Source organism: Rhinichthys klamathensis, unplaced genomic scaffold (assembly GCF_029890125.1).
Source record: "Rhinichthys klamathensis goyatoka isolate OS25496 unplaced genomic scaffold, OSU_Roscu_1.1 h1tg000240l_1, whole genome shotgun sequence".
NCBI classification, from domain to species: domain Eukaryota; kingdom Metazoa; phylum Chordata; class Actinopteri; order Cypriniformes; family Leuciscidae; genus Rhinichthys; species Rhinichthys klamathensis.
The window spans coordinates 2,976,734-2,997,391 of NW_026606762.1; the positions used below are offsets into that span (position 1 = coordinate 2,976,734).

General features: G+C 36.4%; 1 protein-coding gene across 2 annotated transcripts; it reads left to right on the plus strand.

Moving 5' to 3' along the window:
- Positions 1-181: 181 nt before the first annotated feature.
- sirt3 (sirtuin 3) lies at positions 182-13,662 on the plus strand. Of its 2 annotated transcripts, XM_056265767.1 has the most exons (8): positions 185-391; positions 709-805; positions 886-1,050; positions 2,632-2,864; positions 2,951-3,051; positions 11,138-11,299; positions 12,239-12,448; positions 13,405-13,662. In XM_056265767.1, the coding sequence occupies exons 1-8, from the start codon at positions 298-300 to the stop codon at positions 13,423-13,425; spliced, it is 1,083 nt and encodes a 360-aa protein (XP_056121742.1). In that variant the 5' UTR covers positions 185-297; the 3' UTR covers positions 13,426-13,662. The 2 variants fall into 2 exon arrangements, with proteins under 2 accessions (XP_056121743.1, XP_056121742.1); XM_056265768.1 differs by lacking the exon at positions 13,405-13,662 and having other exon boundaries at positions 182-391; positions 12,217-12,447.
- The last annotated feature ends 6,996 nt before the right edge of the window (positions 13,663-20,658 follow it).

The following is a 20,658-nucleotide window of genomic DNA, read 5'->3' on the forward strand; positions in this document are numbered from 1 at the left end:
TAGGCCTATGTGTTATTCGACCGACACATAATTTGATGGCATCGCGATATAGCTGTTACGGTAATAAGTGCGTCACCAGTCTGACGTCAGTGTTGCCAAGTCCGTGGTTTTACTACGGAATGAATCACTGTTGCCGTGATTGGGAATCGGGATAGTTTTGCTTTTAGCAATTGGGCGGGTTTTGTTGTGCAGACCTGGCAACCCGCTGGCCATTCGTGCATGTATTTGTTTACTACTACAAATTCGCCGAAATAATGTACGCCTTTTGACAAACAACGAGCTTCGCCATTGTCAATTATGCTGTCCTATAATAAACCCTCCCTTTTAAACGTGTGCAGATGCTGTTTTACAGAGAAATTCTTGTCGAGAAGAGGACTGTCAACTACACAAAGTATTTTCTTGTTATTAAAAGTCATTATGTTTCTGCTGTACAAATTAATCATGTTTCAAATAGCAATGTCATTAGTGACAGTCGTCGTTATCTGGACATTTATAGAAACTATTGTGATTATTAATAACTGTTTCTACACTAGTCTTTATCTTCGAGTAAAAACATCATTAAAACGAGGTAAACCTACCGGAGAAGCAGCAAAACTGCTATTTTTTAAATGTGCACTGTGCACAGTATTGTAGGTGGTTGGTCTGTAATGCTGTTATTATTATTTATTTTTTTACCCAATCTTACAATAATAGCCTACTTTTCCTCAGATCTGTCAAGGACAAACCTTCCACATCAAAAGATTTTGACACATTTCCGTCATGCACAGAAGAATGCTGCATTTCTTTCACAATTAATTTATTGTCCGTGAGTATTGTTTTCTTTCTTTCTTTCTTTACAGAAATTTCTCAGTGAAAGTGAATTTTTGAAACATTTTGACCTGATAGAACTGCATGTGGGGGAACACGAGGGCTGTTCGGAGGAAGCCGTGACAATGTTCACCAGCAGACCCTGGAGGATATTGCAGAAAATATCAAAGAAAGCAAGTTCAAAAGAGTTGTGGTGATGGCAGGAGCGGGCATCAGCACTCCCAGTGGAATCCCAGACTTCAGGTAAAGTAGGACTCAAAAGACTGTTGTCCCCTAATTAGGGGTGTAATGGTACATGTAGTAAATCCAAACTGTCACGGTTCGGTGCATGTCAGACGACAAATAGAATCAGGCACAGGCAATCCACACTCCAATCCAGAAGGGGGCGCGCGCGGTAACGCAACGCTGTTTGCTAACCGCCACTACAGGAAAAAGAGCAGAAGACGAGACAAATGCACAAACTCAAAACGAGTTCCCCGCCCATGACATGCAAGAAAAAAAAGTAAATCGCGTGCATGATTTACTAATTTGTTCCCTCGATTTATAAATCGATTTATAAATCTTTTTCTCCTTCTCGCTCGACTTTGAAAAAGCGTAATATTGAACTTTGTGCATCCGCCATTGTCACCGCATGTTAATGAACTCTCACGCGCAAAGAAAACTAATCTCCGCACAAGTTTGATTTTGCATTATTTATTATTTATTTTGTACTTTTATATAACACAAGATGCTTTTTAGTTTTATAGCTGATTGTGATCAAAAACCAAATAGTCTTTTGCAAGAGTGTATTCTGTTTACTGTTCAGTGCTAAATACACTAAAGGATGCTGTACTGGACTAAATGCCACTAAGTGGAACAAACTGTAATTTGCACGACTGTCTGTTCAAAATAAATGAAAAGAAACCTAGCATTGGGGATCTGTTGCTTTTTCCTATTTTTTTTCCAGACTCAACCACTTTAAGAACACCTTTGTCCCTCTGTCATTAAAGGGTTAGTTTACCCCAAAATGAAAACTCTGTCAGTAATTACTCGCCCTCATGTTGTTCAACCCGTAAGACTTTCGTTCATCTTCGGGACACAAATTAATATATTTTTGATTAAATCTGAGAGCTGGATCACTCCTCCATAGGCTTCTAAGGGATCGAAACTGGCCGGCCCAGAAAAGTTATTAAAGACATCGTTAAATTGTCCGAGTGACTACAGTGGCTCAACCTTAAGTTTATCAAGCGACGAGAATACTTTTTGTGCGCAAAAAACAAACAAAAATAACGACTTTATTCAACTATTCTGTGGGCCTCGAGATTTCACGTAGTGTAACAGCGCAACGCTTCTGGGTTGTACGTCACACGCAGGCTCACTATTGGCCGACGCTGGTCATGTGTGTGACAGAATTTTCATTTTGGGGTGAACTATCCCTTTAAGGCATTAAATGGCAAGGTACCCATTTAGTTACCCAATTTTTGTTATTTTGTTATTATTTTTATTATAGTGATCACAGGTGGGTTGCACGATGGGCAGTGTGCAATTTAGTTGGTTTAGAACTTATGTATGTATTGAATATTGTGTGTGATATGTTGATAGGATGCTGTATGTATTGTATGTATGTCATTTGTATTTAAACAGCAGTGTTGTATTGTGTGTGTCCAAGACAAATTTCCTTCGGGACAATAAAGCCAATCTTATCTTATCTATTGCACTGAACTCATATCAAATGGTGACCCCAAAACCGAGATGCGTACCGAACCGTGACTTCTGTTTATCGTTACACCCCTAATCCACCTTTGAGATGGTTGCGACTTTTCTCTAATCGTGTTTCTCCCACAGATCGCCTGGCAGTGGTCTTTATGACAACCTTCAACAGTACAATCTGCCCTATGCAGAGGCCATATTTGAAATAAACTACTTCCGTCACAATCCAAACCCTTTTTTCGCTCTAGCCAAAGAGCTTTATCCCGGTAATTACCAACCCAATCTGACACACTACTTCATTCGCCTGCTTCACGATAAGGGGCAGCTGCTCAGGATGTACACGCAAAACATTGATGGACTGGAACGAAGTGAGTGACACCGTCCCGTCCACATGTGCATGCCTGGAATCGGTGTAAACCATTGATAAATTTTATTTACCTTTCATTGATTTCAGTGGCTGGCATTCCCCCACACATGTTGGTTGAGGCACATGGCACATTTGCCACGGCCACATGCACAGTTTGCCGAAGGGATTACAAGGGAGAGGAGCTCCGGGTAAGTATTTTTCGCTGAACTATGGCAGTGGTTTCTGAGGTATTAAAAGGGGTCAGTAGATAGTTATGCAAATGAAACCTCTTTCAGGTAGGGTGGCCATTTCCATAACACCAAAAATGAGGACACTGCGGCATTTAGTGAAGCAAGACTAATTGCATAGGACTCTGGTGTACTCGCAACTACAATACAATTGTGTCCATTATATCAATGGTATCATGATACAGTGATTCTGAAATACCCTAGGCTACTATTCATTGCCAGACAATTTGATCTATGATATATCTTGATGTAGACCTATGTGTAACAGAAGAGGCAAAAAAGTGTTTGCTCACAGTTTGTACTTATTCAAGACATTGTGATGTGTTTCAAAAACTGACCACTGAGATTAACCTGTCTTGCAAAGTGCACAGTGCCTGAAAACATAACATTTCTGGACTTCTGGAAATAACAGAAATACATAAATAAACATATAATCTGGCACAGTGCCTGAAAACATAACATTTCTGTACTTCTGGAAATAACAGAAATACATAAATAAACATATAATCTGGCACAGTGCCTGAAAACATAACATTTCTGGACTTATGAAAATAAAAGAAATACATAAATAAACATATAATCTAGCACTGTGCCTGAAAACATAACATTTCTGGACTTCTGGAAATAACAGAAATACATAAATAAACATATAATCTAGCACAGTGCCTGAAAACATAACATTTCTGGACTTCTGGAAATAAAAGAAATACATAAATAAACATATAATCTGGCACAGTGCCTGAAAACATAACATTTCTGTACTTCTGGAAATAACAGAAATACATAAATTAACATATAATCTGGCACAGTGCCTGAAAACATAACATTTCTGGACTTATGAAAATAAAAGAAATACATAAATAAACATATAATCTAGCACAGTGCCTGAAAACATAACATTTCTGGACTTCTGGAAATAACAGAAATACATAAATAAACATATAATCTGGCACAGTGCCTGAAAACATAACATTTCTGGACTTCTGGAAATAAAAGAAATACATAAATAAACATATAATCTGGCACTGTGCCTGAAAACATTACATTTCTGGACTTCTGGAAATAACAGAAATACATAAATAAACATATAATCTGGCACAGTGCCAGAAAACATAACATTTCTGGACTTATGGAAATAAAAGAAATACATAAATAAACATATAATCTGGCACAGTGCCTGAAAACATAACATTTCTGGACTTCTGGAAATAACATAAATACATAAATAAACATATAATCTGGCACAGTACCAGAAAACATAATATTTCTGGACTTATGGAAATAAAAAGAAATACATAAATAAACATATTACCTGGCACAGTGCCTGAAAACATAACATTTCTAGGCTTCTGGAAATAACAGAAATACATAAATAAACATATAATCTGGCACAGTGCCTGAAAACATAACATTTCTGGACTTATGAAAATAAAAGAAATACATAAATAAACATATAATCTAGCACTGTGCCTGAAAACATAACATTTCTGGACTTCTGGAAATAACAGAAATACATAAATAAACATATAATCTAGCACAGTGCCTGAAAACATAACATTTCTGGACTTCTGGAAATAACAGAAATACATAAATAAACATATAATCTGGCACAGTGCCTGAAAACATAACATTTCTGTACTTCTGGAAATAACAGAAATACATAAATAAACATATAATCTGGCACAGTGCCTGAAAACATAACATTTCTGGACTTATGAAAATAAAAGAAATACATAAATAAACATATAATCTAGCACAGTGCCTGAAAACATAACATTTCTGGACTTCTGGAAATAACAGAAATACATAAATAAACATATAATCTGGCACAGTGCCTGAAAACATAACATTTCTGGACTTCTGGAAATAAAAGAAATACATAAATAAACATATAATCTGGCACTGTGCCTGAAAACATTACATTTCTGGACTTCTGGAAATAACAGAAATACATAAATAAACATATAATCTGGCACAGTGCCAGAAAACATAAAATTTCTGGATTTATGGAAATAAAAGAAATACATAAATAAACATATAATCTGGCACAGTGCCTGAAAACATAACATTTCTGGACTTCTGGAAATAACATAAATACATAAATAAACATATAATCTGGCACAGTACCAGAAAACATAATATTTCTGGACTTATGGAAATAAAAAGAAATACATAAATAAACATATTACCTGGCACAGTGCCTGAAAACATAACATTTCTAGGCTTCTGGAAATAACAGAAATACATAAATAAACATATAATCTGGCACAGTGCCAGAAAACATAACATTTCTGGACTTATGGAAATAAAAGAAATACATAAATAAACATATAATCTGGCACAGTGCCTGAAAACATAACATCTCTGTACTTCTGGAAATAACAGAAATACATAAATAAACATATAATCTGGCACAGTGCCTGAAAACATAACATTTCTGGACTTCTGGAAATAACAGAAATACATAAATAAACATATAATCTGGCACAGTACCAGAAAACATAATATTTCTGGACTTATGGAAATAAAAGAAATACATAAATAAACATATAATCTGGCACAGTACCAGAAAACATAACATTTCTAGGCTTCTGGAAATAACAGAAATACATAAATAAACATTTAATCTGGCACAGTGCCAGAAAACATAACATTTCTGGACTTCTGGAAATAACAGAAATACATAAATAAACATATAATCTGGCACAGTGCCAGAAAACAACATTTCTGGACTTCTGGAAATAACAGAAATACATAAATAAACCTATAATCTGGCACAGTGCCAGAAAACATAACATTTCTGGACTTCTGGAAATAACAGAAATACATAAATAAACATATAATCTGGCACAGTGCCTGAAAACATAACATTTCTGTACTTCTGGAAATAACAGAAATACATAAATAAACATATAATCTGGCACAGTGCCAGAAAACATAACATTTCTGGACTTCTGGAAATAACAGAAATACATAAATAAACATATAATCTAGCACAGTGCCTGAAAACAACATTTCTGGACTTCTGGAAATAACAGAAATACATAAATAAACATATAATCTGGCACAGTGCCAGAAAACATAACATTTCTGGACTTCTGGAAATAACAGAAATACATAAATAAACATATAATCTAGCACAGTGCCTGAAAACAACATTTCTGGACTTATGGAAATAACAGAAATACATAAATAAACATATAATCTGGCACAGTGCCAGAAAACATAACATTTCCGGACTTCTGGAAATAACAGAAATACATAAATAAACATATAATCTGGCACAGTGCCAGAAAACATAATATTTCTGGACTTATGGAAATAAAATAAATACATAAATAAACATATAATCTGGCACAGTGCCTGAAAACATAACATTTCTGGACTTATGGAAATAAAAGAAATACATAAATAAACATATAATCTGGCACAGTGCCTGAAAACATAACATTTCTGGACTTCTGGAAATAACAGAAATACATAAATAAACATATAATCTAGCACAGTGCCAGAAAACATAACATTTCTGGACTTCTGGAAATAACAGAAATACATAAATAAACATATAATCTGGCACAGTGCCAGAAAACATAACATTTCTGGACTTCTGGAAATAACAGAAATACATAAATAAACATTTAATCTGGCACAGTGCCAGAAAACAACATTTCTGGACTTCTGGAAATAACAGAAATACATAAATAAACATATAATCTAGCACAGTGCCAGAAAACATAACATTTCTGGACTTATGGAAATAACAGAAATACATAAATAAACATATAATCTGGCACAGTGCCAGAAAACATAATATTTCTGGACTTATGGAAATAAAAGAAATACATAAATAAACATATAATCTGGCACAGTGCCAGAAAACAACATTTCTGGACTTCTGGAAATAACAGAAATACATAAATAAACATATAATCTGGCACAGTGCCTGAAAACATAACATTTCTGGACTTCTGGAAATAACAGAAATACATAAATAAACATATAATCTGGCACAGTGCCTGAAAACATAACATTTCTGGATTTATGAAAATAAAAGAAATACATAAATAAACATATAATCTGGCACAGTGCCTGAAAACATAACATTTCTGGACTTCTGGAAATAACAGAAATACATAAATAAACATATAATCTGGCACAGTGCCAGAAAACATAACATTTCTGGACTTATGAAAATAAAAGAAATACATAAATAAACATATAATCTGGCACAGTGCCTGAAAACATAACATTTCTGGACTTCTGGAAATAACAGAAATACATAAATAAACATATAATCTGGCACAGTGCCTGAAAACATAACATTTCTGGACTTATGAAAATAAAAGAAATACATAAATAAACATATAATCTGGCACAGTGCCTGAAAACATAACATTTCTGGACTTATGAAAATAAAAGAAATACATAAATAAACATATAATCTGGCACAGTGCCTGAAAACATAACATTTCTGGATTTCTGGAAATAACAGAAATACATAAATAAACATATAATCTGGCACAGTGCCTGAAAACATAACATTTCTGGACTTCTGGAAATAACAGAAATACATAAATAAACATATAATCTGGCACAGTGCCTGAAAACATAACATTTCTGGACTTATGAAAATAAAAGAAATACATAAATAAACATATAATCTGGCACAGTGCCTGAAAACATAACATTTCTGGACTTATGAAAATAAAAGAAATACATAAATAAACATATAATCTGGCACAGTGCCTGAAAACATAACATTTCTGGACTTCTGGAAATAACAGAAATACATAAATAAACATATAATCTGGCACAGTGCCAGAAAACATAACATTTCTGGACTTATGAAAATAAAAGAAATACATAAATAAACATATAATCTGGCACAGTGCCTGAAAACATAACATTTCTGGACTTATGAAAATAAAAGAAATACATAAATAAACATATAATCTAGCACAGTGCCTGAAAACATAACATTTCTGGACTTATGAAAATAAAAGAAATACATAAATAAACATATAATCTGGCACAGTGCCTGAAAACATAACATTTCTGGACTTCTGGAAATGAAAGAAATACATAAACAAATAATGAATGCGAAAAAGAAATAAATACATATTTCAGTTCTTAACAAAGAAGTTTCCCTTGACTACTAACGTCCACTTCACAGCGACACAGTGTGCAAAATCCATGAAAACCGTCTCTACTGCTTTTTGATATAAATTCGTGCTCTTTTGTCCATTCCGGATTAAATGAGGTCTGACGTTTCGGCATGTTAACGTTATGATATGACGGAGCCAGCACGCGGAGGCTTGATTACGTTTTTAAGCAATGATATATCAGATATTTATTTATTTATACGTATGGCCACCCTACTTTCAGGATGATAAAAGACTGCCAAATTGAAGATAAGTTTAAAGTATTTTTTATCTACATTGATCTATGGTATTGAATATTTTACCGCTGAAACTGCACTTTTTTAAACTAGATTAGTAAAGTTTGATGACTAACTTTGATGTTGACTCGACAAATCCTTGTCTGAAAGTTTGAAATAACTTTGAAAAGGTTGAAATTTTAAGATTTTGCTCAAAGAAGTCAATAAAATGTTATTAACATGTTCTAACACATTGCTTATATTTTAGAAAGTTGCGAGCATATTTGAACAGGTTACATTTTTTTAGCAAGTTGTTAACATGTTTTAGCATGATTTAGCACGTTTGCTAGCGGGTTTCTAACGTGATTAGCACATAGCTGGCATGTTTTAGCATAATTTAACACATTGCTAGCATGGTTTAACATTTTAGCATAATTTAGCATGTTGCTAGCATGTTTGTAGCATGATTTATCACATTGCTGTTTTACCATGTTGCTAACATGATTTGGCATGTTGTTTCAGCACATTGATAGAATGTTTTATCATGTTGTTAGCATGATTTAGCACATTGCTAACATGTTTAAGCAAGATTTGCCAGCATAATTTAACCTATTGTTGAAATTTTTTATCAAGTTGTTAGCATATTTAAATTTCCGAGGTGAGAATGTGTTGGGTTTCGTTTTTATATAGGCCATATTTATGGTACTTTTGAATGTTTTTACTTCTATTATGGTAACTTACACTGTCGTGTTAGCTGACACGTACCTTCATCTTGTATTATATTAGTCCTGCCGCGATTAGTCGACTTAGTCGCAAATTAGTCGACGCCAATTTTTTTAGTCGACGTGTCGTTTTACTATTGACCGCATATTTATTTTTGGTCTCCCGTCTCAAACGGCTCACTGTAATTCACCTCCACACACCAGTCTGTGCGCTGTGCGCGCCCTGCTGGTTAATCTGCTATCCTCTTCCTCCCCCCTCCCCCGCCTTCACTGCTTTGATATGAAAAATTGTGGAGGCAGGTGACGGTGCTTTCACACTGGGCTCGTTTGCTGCGGTCCGAGCCCGAGCGCGATTGTTCCCGGCGCCCCCGCAGCGTTGGTCTGGTTTCACACTCAACTTAATTCTACCGAACCCTGGTGTGTTTGCGCGTATCTTACGCCATCGCAAACGTGCACGGCGCATGATAGAAAACAGAACGCGGGTCAATATATATTTGAATTAATTCTGTGCTATGCGCAGCTGAGTGAACAACACAGGTGCGTGTGTCGCATAAGGTGGCATTCTGCTGCTTGCAAACGGACTCTTTTGAGGAGACTCTTTTTCCAAATTTGTTGCCCTGATTCCACGCGCTAAGCACGAATACACTGCAGACTCACTCTCGCTCGTATCCAAGGTAAATCATCAACACTATCATCCCTTACAAGTGTTTTGTTTAACTAAATACATAATCAGCTAAAACGCGCACCCGAGTCCGTGTTGCTTTCACACTCACGCGAACCGCGGCACGGGCCCGGCATGCACGCAAGTGTAAACGCAAGCGGCATAGCTGCGTGCCTGCCTGCTTTCAGCGCGATTCATTATAAGGCAGAGCTAATAGGCTAGTCCAGACTCTTTCAATTCAATTCCAATTTATTTCTATAGCGCTTTTCACAATACATATTGTTTTTTCAAAGCAGCTTTACTTAAAATGCATGCATTGCATTTACTTAAGCCTACACTTCAGAGTGATGTTATCAGTTATGCATTTCAGAAATGTACATATAAAAATGTACAGTATAAGCTAATGTATTAATTTAAGGCAGAACAAAGGGCTAATTTAAGTAATGAATACATGCATGTTTTTTAATAGAGGATTAGATTAGGACTCTGACTAATATGGTATAGCCTAATGGAAATGCAGATACTTATGCTTAGATTGTTAATACATAATGTTTTTCAACAGGTGACATTTTATATTTTCGCCCTTCAGTTGAGTTCAAAATAAAACGGACACAACGAAATGACAAACAATGTTTTTCTTTTTTAATTAGTCGTTTAGATTAGTCGACTAATCGAAAAATTAGTCGAAAGATTAGTCGTTAGAAAATTAGTCGTTAGTGGCAGCACTATATTATATTAGTTTAACAAAATCTTCTGCTATTCATACATGCGTCTAACTACAGTTGCAGACGCTTAGTCAACTTGCTCTCGAATGTTTACGGACCGGCTTTGACTGTTCCAATATGGCAGACGGCTAACGTATAGCGACCCATAGAAACAACCGCTAATGAGGAATCTATGTATATTATAAATATATATATATATGGTTTTAACATGTTGTTAGCATGATTTAACACTTTTCTAGCATGTTTTAGCATTATTTAGCACATTGCTAATATGTTTTTGCATGATGTTAGTATGTTTCAGCATATTGCTAGAATGATTTAGTACATTGCTAGCATGTTGGTAATGTGATTTAACACATTGCTAACACGTTTTAACATGTTGCTAGCAGCATGGATGGATGGATGGATGGGCTTGTCAAGCCAACATAATAAACCCATAATTGACCAACTCATTTAAAAACAAGCATGTCATAACCTAAATATTTTGCTGTGATTTGGAAATGTATTTTTGATTATGGTATGGTCGTGAAGCTACTCCTGACGTATGGTTGTCTCCCAATAGAATGATATCATGGAAGGAAAAATACCCAAATGCTCCACTTGTAAAGGAGTCATCAAGCCTGACATTGTGTTCTTCGGTGAGGAGCTTCCTCGGCCGTTCTTCAGTTACCTGAGAGACTTCCCAATAGCAGATCTACTCATAGTCATGGGGACATCTCTAGAGGTGAGGAGACCATATTTTACATATAAAATCAGTGTTTTATGTGTCTGTGGGGCATGTCTCGATCGTATGGAAGCCCATTTCTGCCACACGAGAACAAAATCATGCTCTGATAAATCATTATGATATAAAAAGTTGAAATTATGACATACTAAGTCACATTTATTAAACGAAAAGTCAATATTATTACATAGTGAGTCAAAATGATGACATATAGAGTCAAAGTTAAGTACTCAAATTCAATAAATAAAGTCCCCCTGTGGTAAAAATACAGCTTTTAATGTAGTTTATATGTCTATGTGGTGTTTTTAATATGCTTTAAGACAAACCATGTGTAAATTCATAAGTTGACAGCATTGCTGAGTATTTTCTCCTTAAAACTGCAGTGAACCAAAGACAATCTCAAAAAACACGGTTTGAAATCGCTGGTGTTTCTGACGTCACAAACGACCTTGTAACCAATCAGGTCAACGTGTGATCGTCAACCAGTGGATCTCTGAGCTGAGTGAGTGAGTGGAGGCGGGGCTCATTTGCATATTCATAAAACCGCGTTTACTAAATGAGGCAAGGGTGTCGGGTTACATTCAAGCTATTTTAAGCCACGAAGACATTTGTTTTCAAGGAAAAAACATTTAAATATGTAATTTTGATTAACAAAAATTCATTGACCTGATTGGTTACAAGGTCGTTTGTGAGGTCAGAAACACCGTGTTTTTGAGACTGTCTTTGGTTCACTGCAGTTTCAAGGAGAAAATACTCAGCAATGCTGTCGACTTATGAATTTACACATGGTTTGTCTTAAAGCATGTTAAAAACACCACATAGACAAATAAACAACATTAAAAGCTGGATTTTCACCACAGGAAACACATCACCAGCAGATGTCACTGTTGACTCATCTGGTTACTGCTTTTACACAGGCCTGTTCATGTGAATTGTTAGGTGGAGCCGTTCGCCAGCTTGGCCGGTGCCGTACGTGGTTCTGTGTCACGGCTTTTAATAAATCGAGACCTTGTGGGGCCGTTTTCTTGGGGGTCCCGTCACACTGATGTGGCTGAGCTGGGAGACGTAGTCAGTGGGGTAAAAAAACTGGTGGAGCTCCTTGGCTGGAAGCAGGAGTTAGAAACCCTAATGAATGCTGGCGGAGACGAGGTGAGTTATAATCAATCTCTATTCTTACATATATAAATCATATCAGTAGATGCATGCATTAGTCTGCTGTGCTCAGCTGAACATTCATGAAATTTTGTATTTTATAAGAGTTATGGAGGAATAAATGTTTTTTGCTCCTCTCGCTATCATCTTTCATACACTTTAACAATAAGGTTCATCGGTTTACATCCTTAGTTAACATGAACTAAGAATCAATAATACTTCTTCAGCATTTATTAATCTTAGTTAATGTTAATTTCAACATTTACTAATACGTTGTTAAAATCAAAGGTTGTGTTTGTTAACATTAGTTATTAATGCACTAACATGAACAGCTGTATTTTTATTAACTAACATTAACAAAGATGAAGGATCACAGTAACACTTTACAATAAGGTTCATTAGTTAACGAACCTTATTGTAAAGTGTTACCAATTATTCAAACACCAGATATATTTTTTTATATTTTTTTCTTCATACAGTGACTATACCAGTGAAATTTATAACAATTTGGGCCCTAAGATTATTCGGACGCTTTTTTTTTTTAAGTGTTTTGTCTTTAATTGCTAATGTGACCTTTTTACAGCTCAGATTGAACAGAATTAAGCATTGCTTGGTAATTGGTTGAACTAAATTGGTATTATCTAATTGTGTAGTTAACAGAAGGATGGACAAAACCAGTGAAATATCAACTGACAGTGGACAGTTCTTGACATATTTTATTACCATTTTCTAAACTATAGCGAATAAACTGTGATAATGTGAGAAATGTTGAAGGTGTCTGAATAAATTTTGGTTTGACTGTATATAATTTGCCAGAATGTTCCTTAATTTCAAAGTCCAATTGACAAAACAGCTTGAAGCGTAACTTGAATTGTTTCTTTCTTTGTGAGGAAACAGTTAATATACATTTTGAGCCCCGGGCATCTAAAGCTTTTTTCTGTCCTTCTCGATAGGCTTCAACAAACAAGGAGTGAACAACCAAATTTCATCTTGACACGGATCTGGAGACCCAGAATGGGATTGAATGTTCGTTGAGCTCTTTCTCAGTAGTGAGCAGACTTGGGAGTGAGTTTCATTTGTTGACAAGGTGTACTAATTAACCCGTAAATGCGTGAATGTTTTTATGAAGATATGTGTATCTAACATTCAGCATTTGGCTCATCGTTGTGTATCAGACATCGCCACCTTGAGGAATAAAGGTGAATTGCTCTTATTGAGTCTGAGATTCAATTATTGTTGCGCAAAAAAATATACATAAACTATTACATACCTCGGGCCATTAGCGGCACTTTTTTGTAGTTTTTTTTAACAAAAAATAAGGACACATACTTTCTTTTTTCTTTTTTATGTTCTTGTTATGTTGTTTATAATGAATTGATTGAGGAATACTATTGTAACGAATCACACAATAATAATATACATAAAATGTATTTAAGGGGGGCCGGAAGGCCAATTTAGCTCAAAAGGAATGATTCATCGATTTGCAATGAATCTTGACCGAATCACTATGGAACCGAGCAAATGACTCGTTTAGAGTTCATTTGAACGGGCCGTAATTATAACCTTGGCAACAGATATAAATATCCAATCTATAGTGAAACACTATGTATTAGCAAGGTAACTTTAGATCGACAGTACAAGACATTAAATGTGCAAGCACAACACAAGGCAAATATCTTTTCAAATATATTGACGACTTTATTAACTATTCTAAACACATAAAACTAAGGTCTGAACACAATCACACACACACATTCATACAAGGCGCAGCGGAAGAGAGAGAGAGAGTGAGTTTTCAGAGTGAGAGGCACTTTGTAAGACATGACCTGAACGAACCACCAAACATTAATTTAAACCTTCGTTTCTTAGACAGGTTATTCAATTTACATTAACGCACCAGTTCAGTTAGAGTCTGGAGTAGCTGCTACTTGCTTGTCTTTGCGTTGCTTAGGGAATTCCCTTTTTGCGGTGCTTCGTTGAAGGGGTTTCCCGGCCGGGTCCGTGTGGCTGGTTGTCTTGGAAGTGCCTGGATGGAAGTTTCTGAACAGCCGGTCACGTGTGATTGGCAGGCGAATAAGAGTCTTTACAGTTCGAAGCGCGTTGCAGGAGAGACGTTTAAACGAACTTCGCAGCAACTTAACTTTGAACCGAGACTTTTACGAAAAAAGAAAATAAAGGAAGAAATGAAAGTAAGACGAGATAGATGGCTTGAATGAGCTGTTTTAACCCCGATCTCGATGGGTTATTTGTCTGCTGGTCTAATTTGGTCTGGTCGATGTAGAAGCGTGCGAACACGCTCTTTGTTGTTTTCAGAGAGAAGCACGAACAGGAACACTCTCTTGCTGTTGCTAGAGAGAGGCGCAAACTTAATTCAACACCGAACCGAACTCAAAACCGAACGGCAACCCCGAACTGCTCTCCGAACCGAATTTCTTTCAACTAACTCCTTTGTTCGGGTCTTTAACTTAAAAGTTAGTCCAACCTCTTTTGGAGAATTCTGACCAATGAGACAATGGCATCATTTTAGGAGGTGGATCGAGTTCCTACTTATCGTTATCTGGGATCTGCTTGGGTTCCAGCACTTAGCAGAGAACAAGAGACCCCAGTTTAAACATTATAGATTATTATAATCATACAAAACATTTTACACAGATTTCAAACAAGCCACCTTTTGAATTAAGGGCATACGATTCTTTTGATTGGAAGCACGATACTCTTTCATCCATACACACAGTTATATCACAATTACATGATTTATATGTGATCTAAGCATAATACAAACATGAATTGTAGGAACAACAAGAATTATGATGTTTGATTAAGTCCACGGAGCATTGTTCTGCGTGAGTTTTAATGGGTTTGATATGTAAAGTCTGTGTAAGTCTCTCACGTTCCATGGAAGCGTGGTCTGTTTTACATCGCTATCCTGCTCAGCAGTGGTGATGCTGAGGGAGGTCAAAGGTGGTCAGGCCCCTTAATGGTCAGGCCTCGTCTCACCATTTCTGAGCAGCTTTGTCTTGCTTAAGATGAAACAGTGACAACGTTCTTCCTGTTTAGGCTTATCTCTGGGGGGTTTTCTAGACAATTTGGAGCCGTCTTTTGGCTTTGGAATGTGGTGTTCAGATCCGAAATGCTGAATCACATTTGAATGAATCCCATGAGAGATTAGAAAGATTAATTTGTGTTTGGTTCATCCTTAAAGTCTCTACACTATGGTTGATATCTAACTTTAGGAGTGTAGTGAATGACATCTCGGTCAATAAAGACCAGAAGTATGCGTTTATGGGTTAAGTACTTAGTACATACTCTACTCTACATACTGTAAGCAATGTAAAAATTCACAAGGACTGTTTAAAATTATAAATACAATAATAATGTATAGACACTAGTCAGGGCAGAAGCCGTATTGAATTTTACACGGGTTAATACAAGGCTGTAAAGGATAGACTAGTCTTTACAATAATACATACTGTATAAAGGTATCAAAACTGTTTTAAGGAGTTTTTGTCTGCTGAAAGTTTCATTGGAGAAATGTTTTGTCTGCTAAACAATTGGCATGTTGTACAAATCCATTGAACACACTGTACTTCTAACCCTCACAGCCTCGTTTGCATTCCTGTCAAAAATTATTTAATTAAAGATGCTATTAAAAAATCTATTTAAGGATCCTTCAAATTGAGCAACGTTTGATGACGTGGCAGTCTTGCGTTTGACAAACACCCACAGAAACCACAATTCGATTCGTCTTGCTGTATTTGTTCACCACTAGCGCATGCTGATGACGTTTTATTCTTCTATATTAACTTACGATTCAATAGGTGTCCTCATCGTACAGTCTACATACATGTCCTTCTAGTTTATTTGATCCATGTTGTAGCCTGTAGGCTACAGTGTGAATTGTAATGATCTTAAAGGATTGCTGAAATCACGCAGTCTGTGATTTTGGATACAGTCTTAAAAACATCCACTAAAAACCACTTTGATACCAGTTGTTAAACAGCTCTATCATCATTGGATTAAAGACACGCTTGGTTTGATATGTTCTCTTGTCTAATGTATTGTCATTCATACATTTAAGTGTCCACATACGTAGCCCTGTACATTTTCCAGTATTGTAACCATTCTTGATGTTGATTTACTTCATCTTAATATCACAGCTCACGTTACTGGCCCTGCCCACATTTAGATGCGTCACTTCTGCAGTAAAAAATAACAATACGCTGTCTAGGGTTTGACATGTGACGCCTTGCATGACAGTTTTGACAACGTTTGATTGAAGGCAATAGAAAAGCTCTGTGCTTGTCGCATTCATAAACGACCATGAATTGACACACAATGAGGAAAATAGTTGGAGGCTGATAATGACTTTGTGAGAAGCCGAGGACTCATTGTTTGTCTGTTTCGTCTGTTGAGAAGGTGAATTGCTCAGTTCATTGTGTCAATGTCTGAGAATGCCAAGTAAGTGACAATTAGACTACATCTAATTCAGTTCGGCCTGTTGCTCGGTACTATACAAGGTCTGAAGCAAAACAAAGCCCTCAATTATCTGACAACTCAAGATGGCAAGAAACAAAAATCCATGTTTCAGGAAGCAAATCATTTGACATGGTGGTAGTGAAGAGACCGGAGCAGAATAGTGATATAACAGGACCTCTAGAGGTTAAACAAAAGTCTATTTTGGATGCACTATGGGCACATATAAAATGCAGGTTGGCTGTCATGGAGGAAAGCCACGAGATTGCTGTGGCCCGAACAAAAGAGCTTAATAGCTTAGTGTTGAAGAATGGCCTTATTTTCCAAATGAAGCAGTACAGCCTGAATGACAATTGTCATAATGTGGTGCAAAACATGATTTTCCCACACACAAACTGTAGTAAAACTTTATAAATCGGGATCTTGAGTTGTCTACTGCATATCATTCTTTGGAGATTAAAAAAGTTTTACACTTAACATCTATTGGTTTCTAATTTGTCATCACCCTCCTGAAGTGCAGGTACACAGATGTTTTTCTAAAGGCACTGATAGCGGTGTGACGTCAATGAACAAAATCAGGCCACAATGAAGTTCGAGTTGGAGTTTGTTTTAGGAGTTCAAAGTAGCTTGCAAAACTTTTTAGAAAACTTCACTCCAACTGGCAAACAACTTCGAATTATGATTGGTCCATGGTGACGATGTAATAGGTGGGTGTGGCTCTGAGGCTCCGCCTCTTTTACATGTAAATCTTCTCTGATTCATTTATTCTGTTCAGTAGGTGGTGTTGGGGTGTTTGCTAACAGTAAACCGCTGGTTACATATTTTAAACTTTATTTTTCCACTAAGTGAAGAATGAAAAAGAACTTCCCAGTGAGTTTCGAGGCCGTAAGGGTCGTCTATTTAAGCAGATATATTCATCTGTATTCGTCATTCAAAAAGGGAAGCCGAAACTAAGACTGCAGGTTTACAAACCATAAACAAAGCACTTACTTACCGTTTTGAATATCAATCATGCTGATCATGTTCTTTATTCCACTCATGCTCATGTTATTATGAAAATATTTGCGCATTGGAATGCTTAGGTAAGTTCACGTAAAATTCTAACAGCCGTATTTCTGTGCCGTCATGAATTCTTGGCTCGCTTTCATCACTAACCATGTTTCCATTACCCTTCAAATTGCGCAAATTGAAAATACGCCCAATGGGCAAAAACTCCCATATATCGCAAAATATTTTTACGTTCGCATGAGGAGGTTTTTCAGGCAATTCGAAAAATTAATATTTCGCAAAACTGCAATGGAAACAGATTTTTCGCATTTACAGGTCACCTGACGTACGTTAAAGTCAATCTTAAAGATGACGCGGTGTGTTCGGACAGAAGATGAGACAGTTATTTATTAAACTCATAAAAAAAGGTATTACGGGAATACTGGATTCTAAACAACAAAGAAATGCCACAATTTATCAAGATCTTTGAAGCAGAAATGAGGGAGAAACACCCAGAAACACTCATATGAGCCGCTCACGAGTATATCAGGATTTCCTTGCCATTAATGCTTGAAAAACACGCCTAGGGCTCCTTCAAAAATACTGGTTAGTGCAGCGGCTGAGATGCACGTAAACCTACCAAAAATTGTTTTAGTCACATAAAATCAGTTAATGGAAACGCCGTCAATTCGCAATAGTTTTTTATCGGCATTTAGAAAATATCACAAAAGTTTTGCGCAAATCAGATATGGAAATGCGGCTAGTTTTGCTCTTATTCTCGTTCACTGACTCATTAATTAAACTGAACAGATAATCACAGTTCTCTCTCTCACCGACGGCCAGACGCCGATTCTACATGTTGAATCGGCCCCCAAAAAAACCGACAGCATCCGACTAGAGCCAACGGTGCAGAACACACTGAAAATACGAAGTCGGTTTTACCCCCTTTTTTTATTTATTTTTTTATAACAAAACATAAAATTTAAATTCCTATTTGATTTTATTTGTTCTTTTTTTTTGTGTGTGTGTGTGTGTGTGTGTATGTGTGCATATAATTATGTTTGTCTTTTTTATTTTCATAATCTGAATTAATGTATGTTACATCACGAGTGTATATGTATCTATATTACTTACACTATATTACATGTTATTGTTACTCTCTGTCAGACCCAAGATGAAGCTAATAAAAAAATAAAAATACGAAGTCGGCCGACGCTCAAAAACGGTCCGACGTTGCTCGACCATCGGCTTGGTGTGTCCCTTATGGCACAATATTAACTCCATAGTCCCTGGCTTAACAGTTTGGCAGATTCGGCATGTTGAATCAGCATCAGTGAGAGAGAGGACTCTGATTGGCTGTTCAGTTTAGCGAACAGTGCATGAGAATAAAAGCGAAAGTGATAACAGCGAGCAAAGGAGTCGAGACGGCACAGACAGAAGGCTGTTCTAACTTCAAGTCATCTTACCTGAGCATTCAAATGTATAATATTGTAATGCATGAGCCGTCTGGATGAATAAACTGATTGATTTTCAAAATGGTAAGCAAGAGCTGCTTTGTTTACGGTTTGAATATCTGCAGTCCTAGTTTCGGTGTTCCTTTTTGAATGACGAATATAGACTATTGATACCTGCTGATAAACAGTTATTTTCCTTACATCAGGAGCAGAACGCATGTGCTAGTTGGCTGTAGTCTTTGCGGTGTGTTCAGGCAAAAAATGGTCGCTTTTTTGGCCAAAACACAGCCGACGCGAGGCGACAACACACTCAGCTATTGTCGCCACTAGTTCTTCGACATCCGCTTGGTGTGTCACGGCCTTAAAGAACCCTAGAACTTAGAAAGTTTCTACAATGGCATTACAGCAAATTAAGGAACTTATAAACGTTCTCATTTGGCATCATGCTTAAAGGACAAGTTCACCCAAAAATGAAAATGATGTCATTAATGATGTCTTTCTGGACAAGGACAGTATACCGTACATACATTTTCAATGGAGGGACAGAAAGCTCTCAGACTAAATCTAAAATATCTTAAACTGTGTTCTGAAGATGAACGGAGGTCTTACGGGCTTGGGACGACATGAGGGAGAGTCATTAATGACATCATTTTCATTTTTGGGTGAACTTGTCCTTTAAGCTTTTTGGAAGCTTTATTTTAAAAGTAAAGACCATAGACTGGTTTTGGTTGGGAAGGAGAGCTCCATGATGGATAGACACTCAGCTAATCTCAAGTTTTCTGTCTAATCTTTACATGTACATTTACACAATAAAAGTACATTTTTTTTGGAAGATACATGTCAACAGGGCTGGATAGTTGGAAAGGACAAAGATCTTGGTGATTCTTAATTCTCTAAGAAATGCCAGCGTCAGGCATACTGGAGAAGAAACACTTGATCATGCAGACATTTTATTTATAATTCAGTAAGAGAGGGGAAAAAAGAGAGACAAGTGGGAATTCTGCCCAGGTGTCTGATCCTTCACTGCGCACAGATGATGAGCTCAAAGAATATAAGGCTATGGTAAAATCCTTAGGGCTTTTCTGGAACTTCATTAGACACTTTCTCATGATGTTGTTGAACCTTCACAGAGAAGCTTTAACCAGTTTCAATCCCCCGTCTAGTGGTTTTATCACACATTTCTGTTTATAGTAGTTTTCAGCTCCATGTTCAAAAGAATGAAATCCAAACTCAAAGCTCTACGGTATCAAAATATGCAGTGCCAAATGAGGGCTTGTACATTGGGGTCTTTTA